Source organism: Rhincodon typus, chromosome 30, assembly GCF_021869965.1.
Source record: "Rhincodon typus isolate 14 chromosome 30, sRhiTyp1.1, whole genome shotgun sequence".
Classification (NCBI taxonomy): domain Eukaryota; kingdom Metazoa; phylum Chordata; class Chondrichthyes; order Orectolobiformes; family Rhincodontidae; genus Rhincodon; species Rhincodon typus.
In genome coordinates this window covers 22,951,096-22,968,833 of record NC_063361.1, presented here as the reverse complement: position 1 = coordinate 22,968,833, position 17,738 = coordinate 22,951,096, and the positions used below count along the sequence as shown (strand labels likewise).

General features: G+C 40.5%; 1 protein-coding gene across 2 annotated transcripts in view; it reads left to right on the top strand.

The window, feature by feature from the left end:
* The first annotated feature begins 1,304 nt into the window (after window positions 1-1,304).
* The window catches only part of haus7 (HAUS augmin-like complex, subunit 7), a 28,466-nt gene continuing 12,032 nt past the window's right edge, over window positions 1,305-17,738 (top strand). The window contains exons 1-5 of one of the 2 annotated variants that reach the window (XM_020519531.2): window positions 1,305-1,411; window positions 3,959-4,074; window positions 7,525-7,607; window positions 12,014-12,075; window positions 15,867-15,973. In XM_020519531.2, the coding sequence (XP_020375120.2) occupies window positions 1,355-1,411; window positions 3,959-4,074; window positions 7,525-7,607; window positions 12,014-12,075; window positions 15,867-15,973 (425 nt within the window). In that variant the 5' untranslated portion in view covers window positions 1,305-1,354. Of the gene's footprint in view, window positions 1,412-1,565; window positions 1,676-3,958; window positions 4,075-7,524; window positions 7,608-12,013; window positions 12,076-15,866; window positions 15,974-17,738 lie in introns of those variants that run through there. The other variant, XM_048614643.1, reaches the window with a different exon arrangement.

Here is a 17,738-nt window from a genome sequence, read left to right as displayed (position 1 = left end):
CATACAGAATTGGACCCCATATATAAATGCATACAGATCAAAACCGGAAATGACACTACTCACCATAACGGACCAGTCAGTATAAATTGCAAGCGGAGTAGAGCAACATCGCTTCATTGGAGGCCTCACTCATGATGTTACCTAACATGGAGATGAATGTCTGAACAAAAACAAGCCAACAACCTCAAAGTGAGAAACAAATTGAGTATAAGAGTTGGGATGTCATATTGTGGCTGTACAGGACATTGGTGAGGTCACTTTTAGGATACTGCATTTTTTTCTAGTTTCCCTGGTATAGGAAATATGTTGCTAAACTTGAAAGGGTTCAGAAAAGATTTCCAAGGATGTTGTCAGGATGGAGGTTTTGATGTAAAGCGAGAGGCTGAATAGGTTTTTTTTTTACCCCTGGAGCATTGGAGGCTAACGGGTGACCTTATAGAGGTTATAAAATCATGAGGGCATGGATAGGGTGAATAGACAAGGTCTTTTCCCCGGGTAGGGGAATCCAAAACTGGAGGGCAGAGGTTTCAGGTGAGAGGGGAAAGATGTAAAAGGGACATAAGGAGCAAATTTTTTATGCAGACGACGGTGCATGAATGGAATGAGCTGCCAGAAGACGCGGTGGAGGCTGCTACAATTATAACATTTAAAAGGCATCTGGATGGTACATAATAGGAAGGATTTAGAGGGATGTGGGCCAGACACTAGCAATTGGGACTAGATCAGCTTAGGATATCTGGTTGGCATGGACAAGTTGGACCAAAGGGTCTGTTTCCATGCTGTATAACTCTATGACTCTATAACAGAATTAATTTATTCTTGCTATGATTTTTCTCCTATGTTGCAGGCAGCAGTTTCCTGGAGATTAGTTTTTTAAAACTCTTGTGGAATTCAGGCCATCGTGGAGAGTTGGTAACCATTGGGACAATCACAGGGAGAAGTAAGACATTAACATGTCCTGTTTCTCTCTGCACATGCTGCCTGAACTGCTCAGTTTTCGCATCCTATTTTGTTTCTATTTGATATAATATTGGGTAACAAAGGACAGGGCAGCGTTCACTATAATATTACTTAAATTCATTTGGTCCTGTGGTGTAGGGCTCGATGAGAAGTGCCCCTTTAAGGCATCTTGGTTTTTCCAGGGAGATGGCTACGCAAACGCGCATGCGCACATCCCGCTACGTGCCCGTCCGGTAAAGGGCGGGGACAGACCGTGGGCAGGGAACAGCGATGGGCTGCCATTTCAACCAATCAACGGGCACATTATGTGACTGACAGTATACTGAGCCAATGGACGGGGAAGACGCTCCAGGCCGGCCGGTGCGGGCGGCTCGTGTGGGGGCGGCTGTTTAAAATGGCGGCGGATTTGAGTGAAGTGCAGCTTGCAGCTCGAGTGCTGCAAAAGTTATTGGTAAGAAAGGTCGATGCATTCATGGCAGATATCAGATTAGCGGCCGCTTGGAAGCAGTTTCGTCATGTGGATTGATAATTGAAAGATGTTTTCCCTCCTCTCCCCTCTACATACACACACAATTGAAATATGAATTCAGATTAATCTGGACTGAGTCAGGGGTTTCAATGCACCGAAACAGAACAATTGCAGATGCTGGAATCCAAGGTAGACAAACCGGAGGCTGGGAAGGACACAGCAGGCCAGGTAGCACCCGGAGGAAAGGTGAAGTCAACGTTAAGGGTATTACCCTTCTTCAGGACTGGGGTGTCCAAACCCTGTAGTTTGAATTGAGACCGCCTCCTCCGCCGCCATTCTCCACAGGAACAATCTTTTTATTAATGTTCTGATCATCCCGTTCAAAGATGTTATTTACTTATCTCTGGAGCAGGTGGGGCTTGAGCACAGGTCTCCTAGTCCAGAGGTAGGTAGGTAGGTAGGTGGTGGGAGGGGGGACCATTACCGCTGCCACACAAGCACTCCCTCCACAGTTGGTCTTGTCTCCAGGTTAAGCCTGTGTTTACACTGTTAATAAGGCTTTGCTATAAATTGAACCCCAACTTCTCCATGCCACTAATGCAGCCTTCATGGCTTGGCCTTTGGGTTAAATGGTACCTGTTTACCTTGGATGGCTGGTCCACTTGGTGGAACCCTTAGTGCAAAATCCATAGCTTAGAATGAATTGTAGGCTGCCGTTGGGTTTATAGAAACAGAGTGCAGTTTGTATTTCAGATTTCCAGCCTCTGCAGTATTAAACTTTTAATTGTGTAGGATCTTATTGAAGCCACTCTCAGAAAGAGTGCTCAGAAACCTCTGAAGGCATTGTGTCTGTTAAGCAAGATGTTTTTAATTTGCTTTTCCCTTGAATGTACAAGAGTAGTGAGAAAATTAGGTGGTTGTTCCTGAACCTTTATTTGCTACATGAAATAACAGAGGACTAGTTTGACCAAAATGCAGAAGGATGAATTGAGCATGAAGTACTTAAAATTGTGTGATTAGTCATTCAAGCATTGATCCATGGTATAATGGGCTTTTCTTATGAATGGTGCAGTTTAGTTAGGGAAGAGCAATGTGGTGCCTGAAATTGCATCACTTAACATGTTACTTTCTCTTCCCCAGCACAGACTTGTAATTTCAAAACATAAATAAAATACATCCATGATTGTAAAGTAAATGTATCACATTCTTCAATACATTTTTTATGGGAAAATCTTTTATTTTATTATCCAATTGTAGCCTGGTAATGTTTCAAAAGTGGGCAACAGTCTTTTGTATTAGACATATGTGAAAAAAAAAGGTCTTTTAGTTGTTTCAGTAGATAAGTCGACAGTTCTAGCTCACCCATAAACAATTTTATACATTCTTGACGTACAAAAAAAGGCAATGCGAGAACAGGAAGTAAGGTTTTGTGGATGGTGCATGCAGCTGTAACTTTTTTAAAATGTAGATATGCTTGGACTAAGCCCTATTTTAGTTTTCATTTCTTTAAAATTTCAACCATGTTTGATGAATTGAATGGCCTACTCCTCCTGTCAAGTATTTCTATTCCCGATAAAAGTCAGCTATGATGCCTAATGCTGCCTGTTGCTTGTGTTTATTTCTTTATTATTGCTTTCATTTTCAACAATGTCTAAAATATACCACAATGATGAGTACAATACATTTTGTTACAATATTTAATTCTAATTTTATCAACATGTACAAGATGTACATAATCTTGTGATTATATATTGAAAATACAACTAATGTTCAAATGAATTCAATTCATTTTAAATAAATTCAATTTAAAAACTCAATTTTGCTTATTCTACAATCAGTGCTGCTCATTATGTACACATTAGATGGGATGCATGTGATTCGTTCTAAGCAATGCTTCAGGAGATTTGTTTGTTATTCGTTATAAATATAAATCATATAACTATGCAGTCCTACCTAATACTGGCAGGAAAATTTCAATTTTGTTGTTGCCTATATAAAGATTTATGAATAAGAGTAGGCCACTCAGCCCTTTGATTCTGTTCCGCCATTCATTAAGCCTGGCAAGTGCAAAACTTTGCAGGTTGAAAGGGACTGAATATGATACTCTTGCTGGCTTACTGTTTTGAATTTTGTAATTATTTTATGACTAAAATGAAATTTTGTCAATGGGAAGAAAGGATTCTTACGATTTTCAGGCAGTCAGTTATGTCTCTAATGCTTGTGCTAGGATTATACGTCCAGGTTAAGTTAAACTAATTATTATATTGGCGGAATGTAGAGCATTGTATCTTTTTGTAATGAATTGGAACTGTTGCACAAAAATAGAGAAAAGCCATTCAACCACTTCCAGCTGAATTTAAATTTATAAATGGGTTGAAGTTACAGATGAACTTAACATGGAATCTACTTTGTAACTAAAGTTCCATGTTATGTTTCTCTAGAGCTTTCAGGGACTTTGCATGACGCAGGTTTTATGTAAAAATATTATCAAGTTTCAATACATTATAATGTTGGTAATTGCTCTTTCAGAATCTGAAATGTCCATTTCTGGAAGGAATCAACGTGAATGACTTGGATGCAGTTGTTCAGTTGTTGTGTACGCCCAGTGTAGACAGACTTCAAATCTTAGAATGGTTATGCATCAGGTACTCAGTGATTTCATTTGTGCATTTCAATATTCTTCATTGTTTATGATATGTTTGAAATATTTTACCTTTAAAGAATAGCGGGATGTAGGACTGGAATCCTACTTTGGATTGGCTATGTGTGCTTTGGCTATGAGATGAATAATACTTTCTCAGCCTTTTTTTGATCCCAGCAGCATTTACTTATTTTCTGGTTGCAGTCAGTAATCTGCAAAATGGAAGGACACAAAGAAAGAATGCTATTTGTTCCCAGTAGACCATTTTGCGGGCTGTTTTCTTATAAAGTAAGATGTTAAATACTGGGCAATCTAAGTATCAAACATGTGAGCATGTATTTGTTGAAAGCATCTATACCTCTAAGTTACATGTAGTAGCCTCTAAAACATGAAGACCCCTACATAAATATGTTATATGTCGTGTTGGGCTGTGGAATGTATTACCTGTTGGATAGGATGTTAATTCAGCGTGGCCTATCAAGCTTGGCTTGAATATATTTCAAGAAAGTATTCATAATTATTAATCTCTCAATCAGTGCCATCTGAAAATTCTTTCATTCACGAGATGAAGATGTTGCTGGCTAGGCGGCGTCTATTGCCCAGAGGGCAGTTAAGAGTCAACTACGTTGCTGTGGGTCTGGAGTCACATTTAAAGGACATTAGTGAACCAGATGGGTTTTTCCCAACAATTAACAGTGGATTCACAGTCATTATTAGATTCTTAATTCCAGATATTTATTGAATTCAAATTCCACTATCTGCCATGGTGGCATTCGAACCTGGGTCCCCAGACTGTTATCTGGGTCTCTGGATTAACAGTCCAGTGATAATACCACTAGGCCATCACCTCCCCACGAATTGTAAGGATTCTAAATGTAGAATCTAGGCCATCCTCTTCAGGTGCCGTGATAGCGTCCCTACCCCTTGACCAGAGTGCCTGGATTCAAGTCCCACCTGCTCCAGAGGTGAGTATATTATCTGAGTGGGTTGTTTAGAAAAATAGGTTAGCTTAAAGAAGAAATTAAAAATTAGGCAATGTCAATTCTCATTAATAGACGGAGCAAAATCCTTCCGTAACAAATGTTATCACCTGCAGCCTAATGAATGGTTAATCTAGGAGGTGAAAATATCATATTAACACAATAAGAGAAGCTCCTATTTGAAGCTAAACCATACTGTTGGAGCTATGTGGAGGTAATTTACTTTAATCAATGTTATGCCTGATGTTAGAGCCGGAAAGTGACATTGATTTGAACCTTAAGTTGTGAGATTCTCCTCTCCTAAAGCTGGTGGAAAATAGAAATAATTGAGCATGTTAAGCGTGGAGAGAAAATCACCCTGCTCTTGTCACTTCACAAATTAAATTCTGGCCGTGAAGGTCCATGAGCTACCTTCTCCACTCTACTAGTTAAGGGCATTAAATGGTTAATTATTGTCCACTTATGGCCTCAACCCTGCAACCTCCCTGATCACCTGCCTCCCTGATGGGCAAGAATGATGGCTGGTTTCCAGATTGAGAAACCATGGTTCTGCCTGCCGAATTGGAAGGAGTACCTTTGGGGTTTCCTCAGTATGGGGCAGTTTAGCAGTATGAATGGGTGTCAAGGGATGGCCTTTGAAAGCTAACCCTTTGTCCTTGCCTGTGACCCACCTGAGTCCTCTCTCCCTACAACACTGCACCTTGTGAGTATAAAAGTCTCTTACCTTCTCATATTTGGATCCCCTGAGAAGTAGGCCTGGCCAGTGGACAGTAAGGACTGCAGATGCTGGAAGCCAGATTCAGTAAATGTGGGGCTAGACAAACACAGTAGGTCACATAGCATCAGAGGAGCAGGAAAGTCAATATTCTGGGCTGAAGCCCTTCGTCAGTTCTGATGAAGGGTTTCTGCCCAAAATGTTGAATTTCCTGCTGCTCTGATGCTATGTGACCTACTGTTTTTGTCCAACTCCACGTTTATTGACTTTGGACCGGTGGACGCTTGATTGGATGACAGCTTCTGGTGACAGTGTTGAGGCCAGTGATTCACTGAGAAATTCACTCGCACTCACTTATCAGTTCATAATTAGAGGAAATTCCACTCGGGGTTCCCTCCGAAATGCTGAGCCGCACTTTCATTTTGACAGTTCTTTTGCACAGGACAGTCAGAACAAGACAAACCACACCCCCTTTTTATAGCAGTCAGCTGCCTTATTCTGAAATTGAGATCCTGACAGCCACGTTGACAGTTGCTATCAAACCATAAAGTACGTAAGAGAACTGTGATGTTAGGGTCCCAAGCAAGTAAGATGTCAGATAAGTAGGTAGTATGGTGCCAGTAAGTGTGTCAGCTGGGGTGAGGTAGGATGCTACAGATAGGATATCAGGTTAGTAGGGTCCCAGTTGGGTAGGATACCAAATGTGAAAAAGAAGGTGATGCTAGAATGCAAAGTGACAAGGTGAGTGAATGATGCATTGTTTAGGATCAGGTTGAAGTGGATTGAGAAAGTGGGACTGGCGTGGGTATCAGATCAGGTTCAGTGGCTAGGTGTGGGAATGTCAGGTTGGATCCAGGCAGGGGTTTCTGGGCTGGGGTGATAGCTGGGTGTGTGGGGGCTGGGGTAAGTAATGGTCAGTTTAAAAATTACCCAGGAATTAGACTATGTATTGAATAGTCTAACTTTTCCTGAGTGGCATGGTGGCTCAGTGGTTAGCACTGCAGCCTCACCATGCCAGGGACCTGGGTTCAATTCCATCCTTGGGCAACCGTCTGTATGGAGTTTCCATGTTCTCCCCGTGTCTGCGTGGGTTTCCTCCCACAGTCCAAAGGTGTGCAGGTTAGGTGGATTGGCCATGCAAAATTGCCCGTAGTTTTCAGGGATGTGTAGATTAGATGGGTTATGGGGGATGGGCCTGGGTGGGTTGCTCTGTGGGTCGGTGTGGACTTGTTGGGCTGAAGGACCTGTTTCCACACTGTAGGGATTCTATGATTCTATTTTGCTTAATTTCTTTGGAACTTCTGAAATTTTTGATTTTAAAAAGAGACTTACAGTTGGTTCCAGGCATAGAGGAAACTTCAATTTCTGGGCAGTTCCTTCAGATTCCAAAGGATCCCCCTGCACAACTCCCATTTACTCTGGAATAAAGACTGGATGGCCAGCGGAAAATCCAGCCCGTTGGTGCATAAATGCATCAAACTTCAGCATTTTCAACTTCTGATAGAAGCAAATTGATGGCAACATTGATTTTGAACTCAGTTTATGACCCATAGAACTTCATTCTAAATAGCAAAGGACACACATATAAAATGTTTGACCTTGGTGTACTGAATTTTAGGTCTTAATGAGATGTAGATTTGTAACTTTGCTTTTACTGTTCTTTTATGTAGATTTTCTACAGTTTGTGGTTGACATAACTTGCTAATATATAAATAGGGAAGGAATTAAAATGTTAAATGATTTCTTCCTTGTTTTATAGCTGCTATCCACCACTTGAAAGAAAATTTGTGGAATTGCGTTTTCATTCCATGCAAGACTATGGAACAGACCTTATCATAAAAAGTAGGACGTTTTCTTTTTTTATATATAGACTTGCTATAGATCCAAACTTTACAGCTGGATTTTGTGGGGACATTACAAGGTGTCAAAAATTTTCCATAGTTGCAGTTTTTAAATTGGCTGAACCTTTAGTATGTCACCTTTGCAGAGACTGGCGCTAAATTCTGAAGTTACTATCTGTCATTAAGGTTTGGACAGACTGCATTTTGAGACCCCTCTGCTCACCACCAAAGATTGTGTAGTCGTGAAATTCACACGGGTTTCAACTTTCCAGCACTTGTGTCATCACTTGAAACTGTTTACTACATCTTGTTCATTCGCGTATAACTGGACTTATAACATTAATGTGATTAATAACGTTTGAGGGAAGACCAGGTTGGTTCTGAAAAAAATGATTTAGCAATTGTGGAGTGCTGTTAAATTAGGCATTTGTAGACTCTTTTTTTTTTTAGCTTGAAAATTTTTTCTGAATATTTTAGCCTCTACTTTTTTCTCGTATGTATGTCCCAATTTTTAACTTGCTTTATGCAAAAAGTTTTAAGTAGTCACCAGTAAAGAAAAATGGAAACAGTTGCAACACCATTATGAAATGGTGAAAATCTTGCCAGAGAGATCTGGGATATCTCAGTGAAGCTTACTTTCTGGTAAGTGGGCCACATCTTTGCTTTGTTGCTGACTGCAAAATCTGGCCGATACTTTAACTTTTCTTATTTTTTGTTTTTGCTCTTTTTATTTGATGTAGAAAGAAGTCTAGTTATTCGTTAGCTCGCCAAGCCAGTTGTTCCGTGGTGTGCAAACGTTTCGTTACCATTCTAGGCGACATCATCAGTGCGATCTCTAATCGAAGCATTGGTGTTCTGCTGCATTCCGAATTTATATGATCCTCTGGCGTGATGGGTCTTGTCACTTGCGGTTCTGTTTTTTTAGCAGTGGTCTCTATATAGGGTCTATTTCTACATGTTTGTTAATGGAGTCCCGTGTTGAGAACCAGGCTTCCAGAAATTCCCTTGCATCTCTGTTGTTTTCTTGTTCACAAGGGAATTTTTGGAAGCCTGGTTCTCAACACGTGACTCCAATAATAAGCACATAGAAATAGACCCCATATACAGACCACTGCTAAAATAACAGAACCGGAAGTGACAAGACCCATCACGCCAGAGGATCATATAAATTCAGAACAGAGCAGAACACCAATGCTTTGATTAGAGATTGCACTGATGATGTCACCTATAATGGTAACGAAATGTCTGTACACCACGGAACATTCGGCTTGGTGAGCTAACAAAAAACTGCATCCACAACTTGAGCTACAAATTTTCACTAAGACGTTAAAAAGAAGTCTACTTCATATGTTTCATGTATAGGCATATATAAAGTGATTGAATTAAATAAAAAGTTTTAAGATGGACAATTTTGTGTGACTATTTTACACTATCTGGAGGGTTAAAATGGGCACACAGTGGTTGGGCTCAATATTGTTATTGTAAATTCCATGTACTGTATCTCTATTGGAAATCTTTTCTGAGAATATTGTGTGCAATACTCAATACTGCAGGTGGCAGTAATCATACAGTCCTGGTAAGTGGATGAATCCTAGTGAATGTATAGTTTTAAAATGCAATGCTAGTATCTCTACCTGTGAGCCAGAAGGTCTGGATTCAAGTTTCGCCTAAGTATATAAGAGGGTAGTGTTGCCTGGTTAGACAACTCCAACCAGAATTTTCCCTGGTGTCCAGCAAAAATGAAGCAGTCAAATCACTGCAAACACAATCTGGTACCAATGCAAAACAATCCCAACTGTATTAGGAAATAAGTTACATTAAGCTTTAATACTAAACATACTACAGTCAGTTCTGCTATAATGTGAATTGGCTTTAACACGATTAAAGAATTTAGACCACTATTTGTAGAATGCGAACTTTCCTTACCTGTATTGGCTATGATGCGATTTTGGCCCCAATAGTTTAAATGGTGCAGCTATTGTGCGATTTTCTTGTAACATGAGATCACGCGCGAACGGAAGTATTGCATTATATCAGAACCGACTGTATCTCTAATCATATTTGGTCCTTCAAGCAAACAATACTTCCTGAGTCTCTTGTAGACTTACGCAATTGTCGTCTTTCGCTCACCCCGCCGTCTCTCCCTGCTCCCCATCCTCACTCCTCCGCAACCCCCCCCCCCCCCCCCCCCCACCCGCCCCCCCCCCCCCCCCCACAACCACTCCGCCACTCTGCCACTCTGGATTGTCAGCTGGTGTCTGCTTGTTGCCATGCTGGTCTCCTCACAAGGCTTCCGGAAGATTCAAAAGAAATTTATCGGCAGGTGAACTGTGTTTTTGTACCTTTTTTGAATGGTTTTCTGGAACTTTCTATAGTTCTGGCAATCAGGGAGACACACTTGATACATTGAAACATTGTCAATCATTTGGGGTGGCTTGCTACTGTTTTTTTTTGTGCAGCAGAACCTTTTCTGTCTAGGCCCTCCTTTGTTTGGTCGATAGTTGTTGGGGCTATGTCTGTCCAGGATAAATGTTACCTTTTTCATTATGTTAATGTCACTAGCACCTGGCTGCTGTGTTTGCATTGTGTATGGTGTGTGGGTCTTGTGACTTCAGAGTTTTCCTTCCCCAATGTACCCAGCATCCCTTGCTGTTTCGTCTAGTTAGCAGCCAGGAGGCTGCTACAGTAGGGTTGGGGAGAGGGAGACTGAATGAAGAACATGAAGATGGTACTGCCCCTGGGCTCTTAGACAACATCTTTCAAACCCACACCACTACCGTCTAGAAGTCTATGGTGGCAGATACGGGGGAGCATCACCAGCTGCAAGTTCCCCTCCAAATTACTTGCTATCTTGACTTGGGAATGTATTGGCGTGACTTTAGTGTTGATGGCGCAAGATCCTGCAACACTCTCCCTGACAACACTGTGCGTACACTGATACCAAATGGATTGCAGCTGTTCAAGACGGCAGCTCACCCCTTACTTCTCAAGGGAAACTAAGGATAGACGGCAACTGCTGGACCCAGCCAGCGATTCCAGCATCCCATGAACTAATGAAAAGCAAGCTGTATGATGTAATTTTGGGCAGAAATGTTTCTTGTGTTATCATTGTTGCGCTGAAAGCCGCAATCCCAGATTTTACAACTAATCTAATGTAAAATTTTGGCAAACTGTGTGAACTATGAATTTGTGTTATTCAGTAAAATCAAAGTCAGAAGAACAAATAACTTGACACCATTGGTAAAACAATACTTGATTTTAGCACCTGTAACTCAAACCCTTTTTAAAAATAATAAATATTGCAAAGTTTTGAGATTGTCTATGAGAGAACTTGCATGTGAAAACAGAGATTGGAACATTTTCATTCATTTCAGCTTGTTAAAGTGCTTGACAACGTGGAACCTCAATATTGAAAGTTTGACTGTTAATAACAGACCCGCATTTGAAGTATGAGCCTGGACAAAAGATTGAAATGGTGTCTAAAGATGATTTTTATGTTGCATATGAAGTGGGTTTTCCACGCACTCTGTAACTTTTAGATTTACACATGGACTTTTCAGAGTAAGTGTGCCAAATGTAAGTGCTATTGGCTAGCTGCCAAAATCTCAGATTAAGGTTTTCATAACTTGAAGTAGGATATTTAATCCATCATTCAAGTATTTGCTTTTAAAAGATGCTTTCAAAAATGCCATCATAAATGAAATAGAACGTATGATGATATTCTGCTGGAAACTACGCAATTGAAAAATATGACTGAATAATATGGTGCGCTGTCTCTTTACATTGGTTCACAACTTGCATATGATATGCAAAGCAATCTTTAGGGAGACAGACTTTAGTGTTCTGAATTTGTTTTGAATTTGATGAATGGAGTGTCAGTTCAAGAGTGGAATGATGCGGTAAATCTGAATGATGGGAAAGAGAATGGGTATGACTGACACACGAGGAAAAGAAGGGGGCAACAGGACATGAAGAGGAAAATTAGTCCCAGTCTGGAGAATGCGATCTGAGAAACGAGACTCTTTGTGTCCTGAAGAATTCTCAGTCTGTCTAACCAGTCAGTTCAACAACCACAGCTTCGGGAGAAAGCAATTTCCAAGTCCTGATTTCATTAGTACTTTCTGATCTCTGTTGAATGAAATAGCTCTTAAGTTAAGATGATCCCATCAAGGGAAATATTTTTTGTATCCACCTTATTTAAATCCTCTTATAATTATCAACACATAAATTAGATCACTGCCTTGTCTTCTATACTCAAAGAAATACAGGACAGTATATTTTTCCTTTATAGAACTGCAATCATTTAAAAACATAACTGCTAAATTTGCCTGAAATTAAAACCATTGTGAATCTAATTGATATAAAATTGCTTCAGTGTTAAAAACACTAACATACTCTGTTTCACAGAAATGACATGGCTTGGTCATAGCTTGGGGGTCTGCAGTGCTGAAGAGGACAATCTGTTTTTGGTAATGTATGATCTTGATTGAGGAAAATTAGGTAATTTAAAAACAATGTTTAGGCTATTCTAAAATTAGATTTCAAATTCCCGTTGGATGCTGTACTTGCATAGTATGGTTGAGCTCTTGTGATGCATGGGTTTTGTAGTGGTCAGTTGCACAAGTTCCCCCTATACCTTTCGTCTGCATTTTGGTTTGTGAATTTCTCCAATATTCTGCTGACACTACTGTACAATAGCATGAGTTTGCCATTTCTCCCATAAAGGTGCAATGTAGGATGTCCATGGCAGTTACCCTGACTTTGGATGTTATGGAAGAATAGCTCAATGTATGTATTTGAAGGCTGCTTCATTGGATTATGATTTTTTTTGACCTTCATGGGGTGTAAATGCTCTAGCAATTCTTGGCCATCCCTAGTTGCCCTTGAGAAGATAGTAGTGAACTGACTACTTGAACTACTACAGCTGATCTAATATAAGTAAACTCAGTGCTGTTTGGAAAGTAGTCTCAGGATTTTGCTCCACAGCAGTGAAAGAGCTATATCATTGTTCCAAATTAGGATGCTGTGTTGCTTGAAAGGAAACTCGCAAATGGTAATGTTCACATTCATCTGCTATCCTCGTCCCTCTCGGTGATGAATATTGGGGATGTTGGTAGGGCTGTCAGAGGAGGCTTGGCAAGCTGTTTCATTGCGCCATGTGTTGGTACATACTGCTGCCACTATGTGCCAGTGGCGAGGGAGTGAATGTTTAAGGTGATCAAGAGGGCTGCTTTTTCCTGGATAGTGTTGAGTTTCCTGAGTGCCATTGGAAGCACGTAAATCCTGGCAAGTGGAGGGAATTCACACTCCTGTCTTGTGCCTTGTAGTTAGTTAAGACTTTGGCAGAGGCAGGAGGAAAGTTATTCACCACAGAATCAGCGATCTCTGACTTACTGTGTAGTCACGGAATGAACGTACGTAGTTGGAACATTTAAGTTTATGCTCAATGGTTATTCCCAAGATGTTGTCGATAGGGTATTTAGTGGTGAGGGTGCCTTTAAATTTTCAGGAGAGCTGGTTAGATACCACTTGTTAGTCATTATTTGACACTTCTGTGGCATTAATGTTAATGGCACGAGCAGCCCAAGTCTGAATGTCATTCAGGTCTTACTGCATGCAGGCGTAGACTGCTTCAGTATGTATGAATGGTACTGAATACCGAGTAGTCGTCATCAAACATCTCCACTCCTGACCTTGTGATTGAGGGAAGTGATTGAGGGAAGATCGATGATAAAGTAATAGAACGAATTTCAGAGAAGTTCCTGCAGCCATTGCCTACAACTGAGAGAACTTGTTTCCAATAACTAGAACCATCTTATTCTGTGCTAAGTATGATTCCAATCAGTGGTAAATTTTCCTCTGGTTCCCTTCGATTTCAATTTGCTCGGGCGGCTTGGTGCTACAGTTGGTCAAGTGTTGTATTTATGTCCTAGGTAGTCACTCTTTGCTCACCGAGATGTTTTAGCCATGCTTGAATTTAGGCTGTAAATAAGTCAGGACTTGAGGGGCCCTGGCAGGGCCAAAGCTGAGCATAGGTGAATAGGGTATTGCTGAGTGTGCCACTTAATGGCTGTCATTGTCACCTTTGTCACTTGATTGAAAAACTGTTGGCGCACTGAGTGGCCAGATTGGATTTGTCCTTTTTTGTGGAAGGAATATAACTGGGCAATTTTCTACTTTGGCAAGTAGTTGGCGGTGACTTGGCTGAGCTGGATCAGCCTGTTTAGATTTGCAGCTAGTTTCGAAGCACCAATCTTCAATGCAACTGAAATGTTGTCAGGATGCATCACTTTTGTTGTGTCCACTGCTTTCTGCTCTTTCTTGAAATTACGTGGAAGAGATCAAATTTGCTCAAGAATGTTATCAGAGATGTTGGAGGCCTCAAATGAAGCTGAATCCTCCAGTTAGTTATTTAATTGTGCAACTGGACATGGCAGACTTCGAGTTTGGTTTGATGTATCGGTTGTGGAATCACTTATTTCTGTTTACAGCACGCTGCTTCTGTTGTTTAGTTTGCATTTGTCTCACTAGGTTCACTAGTTTGATACCTCATTTTAAATGTGGCTGCTGCTACTCGTAACATGTTCTCCTGCACTCTGCACTGAACCAGGCTTGACCCTGTGGATTGACAGTCATGGTAGAATGAGGCATTTATCAGACTTGGAAGTTGTAGATTGTGGTCAGATCCAATACTTCAGTTGCAGATCTGCCTAATGGATGCCACATTTGAGCTGGTAGATTTGTTTCTGTCAGACATTTGGAGCTCACTCTCCTTTACCAATGTATTGTCTGATGTGCTGTATTGGAACTCAGTGGATGCTAATGAACCTGATTTTCACTCCATGTCTTCTGATTTATAGCTTTGTAGTTACTGATCTCTTGCAGTACCGCCCTGATGAAAACATACTTTTGTTGGCACTGTGTATTAGGCTGAAGGTTCTTTAAAGTCTGATCAAAATGAACTCAAGAGGACTTTGTTTTAATCAAATTATATTAGTTAAATCCAACTTAGATATATGCAAACTAATGAGTGAATCTGTTCCCGTAAACTACTTTCAACATATTCAATGTTGAATATGTTGAAAGTAGTTTACGGGAATTGACTCCACTACCACTGCCGGTAGCGCATTCCACACATCCATCACATTCTGTGTAAAGAAACTACCTCTGACATTTCCCCTATACCTTCCTCCAATCACCTTAAAATTATGCCCCCTTGTAATAGTCATTTCCGCCCTGGGAAAAAGTCTCTGGCTTGCCACTCTATCTATACCTCTCATCATCTTGTACACCTCTGTCAAGTCGCCTCTCCTCCTCCTTCGCTCCAATGAGAAAAGCCCTAGCTCCCTCAACCTTTCCTCATAAGACCTGCCATGCAGTCCAGGTAAATCCTGGTAAATCTCCTCTGCACCCTCTCTAAAGCTTCCACATCCTTCCTATAATGACGCGACCAGAACCGAACACAATATTCCAAGTGTGGTCTAACCAGGGTTTTATAGAGCTGCAGCGTAATGTCGCGGCTCTTAAACACAATTCCGCTGCCAAAGAAAGCCAACACACCATAGGCCTTCTTCACAACCCTATCAACTTGGGTAGCAACTTTGAGGGATCGATGGATGTGGACCCCAAGATCCCTCTATTTCACCACACTGTCAAGAATCCTGCCATTAACCCTGTATTCTGCATTCAAATTCAACCTTCCAAAATGAGTCACTTCACACTTTTCTGGGTTGAATTCCATCTGCCACTTCTTTGCCCAGCTCTGCATCCTGTCAATGTCCTGTTGCAACTGGCAACAGCCCTCCACACTAACCATAACTCCACCAACCTTCATGTCATCAGCAAACTTACTAACCCACCCTTCCACTTCCTTATCCAAGTCCTTTATAAAGATCACAAACAGCAGAGGTCCCAGAACAGATCCCTGCGGAATGCCACTGGTCGTCGAGCTCCAGGCTGAATACTTTCTATCTACTACCACCCTCTGTCTTCTATTGGACAGCCAATTCTGTATCCAGACAGCCAAATTTCCCTGAATCCCATGCCTCCTTACTTTCTGAATGAGCCTACAATGGGGAACCTTATCAACTGCCTTGCTAAAATATGGTATGGTACCGCACAATTGTGACAATTTAGATGGGTATACGTAACACGACAGAAATAGACTGATTTTAAATGTTTTGGATCTTACTGTTGCATTTATGATGGGTTAAATGATTCTGCAAATTACAAAATTGTAATATTTTTCTTTGGATATTAGGGTCAGGAAAGCTCTTGTAGACAGTTGACGATGATGGATAAAATGTTGGGTGGCCTTCAGCAATATAAACAAATTACTACAGTATCGACAGATTTAAAATGTATTGGGTAAGTAAATTTCTTTTGTTCCCTTGTAATCCTGTTTCATTTCTAAGGTTGTTTTCATTAAAAGGGATTCATTCCCTGCTTATCTGTCAGGACCTGTATACATCTGTCATAGAAGTGTAATCTACATCATTTTACAGGCTAGTTCAAAAATTGAGGTATCATAAATGATTTGATTTATCCCCAGTACTCTAATTATCTCTGTAGCTCCGAGTGTCTCCTGTTTGGGGTAAAATGTTGCATGTTCTATTAGAGGAGCTGAAGGAGAAAACAGCAGAGCATGCACCAAAGAGTTATAATTTTGAATGTCAACTTGATTCGTTGCAGTAACTTAATTTCATTGAAAAATACATTTTTAATCTGTTATATCTATACAAAAAATTTAAACTTCTTCTGATGTTCCCCTGGATCCTTTACCGAATGACAGCAGACCTGTTTTCTTCCTCCAATCTCCTCCCATCCTTTCTTGAAGGTATTGATTCCTAACCAGGGCATAATTTAATGGAAATATCAGAATTTTTTAAAAAAATAGTTGCGAACCTAGGTATAGGAAGAAAGTGATGACTAATTATGAGATGAGGAGGAATTTCTTCAGCCGGGTGATGGTGAATCTGTGGCACTCATTGCTGCAGAAGGCCAAGTCATTGAGTGCATTGAAGAGAGAGAGAGAGATAGGGTCTTGGTTAGTAAGGAGACCAAGGGTTACAGGGAGAAGGCAGGAGAATGGGATTGAGAAACTTATCAGCCATGATTGAATGGTTGAGCAGACTTGATAGGCCTAATGGTCTAATTCTGCTTCTGCATTTTATATTCTTATAGTGTAATCCTGTCAGTGGTGTGCACGCACATACGTTCCTTCAGAGATCCCAATAAAACGAACAAGAACCTTAGACAATTTTCTGCCATAGGGACCTGTTGCCAGTTGGAGCACGTCTGGAGCTGGCCAATCTGAAACCAAGTAATTGGGCAGAGACTGCAAATCAAATTCAGTATCCTGATTGTGTTATTTGCCATTTCTGAGCAAGTAACTTGAAGTGCAAGTTCAGGTGTTTATTTTGTGAAGTATATTTGCACTTCAAAAATATTTATAATAATGCTTCAGTTCTTAGTCCCCCAACTTACAAATTCCTGTGTTCATGTTTATGGTGCCTAAGCATCAGAGTAAAATTGTCCTTGCACCACTGCTTCAGTTTTACAATTTCCGTCTTCTCTTGCTCTGTTGAGAAACAGCTATTTTCTGATTAGCTCTACTCCCATGCCTAAATTGCTGCAATTTTGCTACGTAATGATTAAAATCAGAATACATACAATGTATCATTTGAAATGGGTCCTGACTTATGTCAGTGAATGCTACTGTAATATCCAATGGTCCTTAACACAATGTGCCTTTAAACTGCAATTGATTTTGACTTTGTACAGGGCCATAGGAAATCTATTGGTTTTGTAATGATAGTAAAGCTATTAATTAACATGTTTAAAAATATATATTGCTGTGCAGCTTAATCAATATTTAGAAAACCAAAGTAAGTTCTTAAATGTTATGCTATTAACATTTTAAAAAAATGCTGTTTGTATTAAGTTCCTTCCCTGGTGTTTGGAGGATTTCAATACAGCATAATGGGGAAAATGTGAAATATTAATAAATCTGCATTGTAGTCTAAAGATGGTTAAGTGAAACTTTTGTTACACGTATATGGACTATGGCAAGTACCAAAAGATAGGAGACAACAAGGTGCAGGGCTGGATGAACACAGCAGGCCAAGCAGCA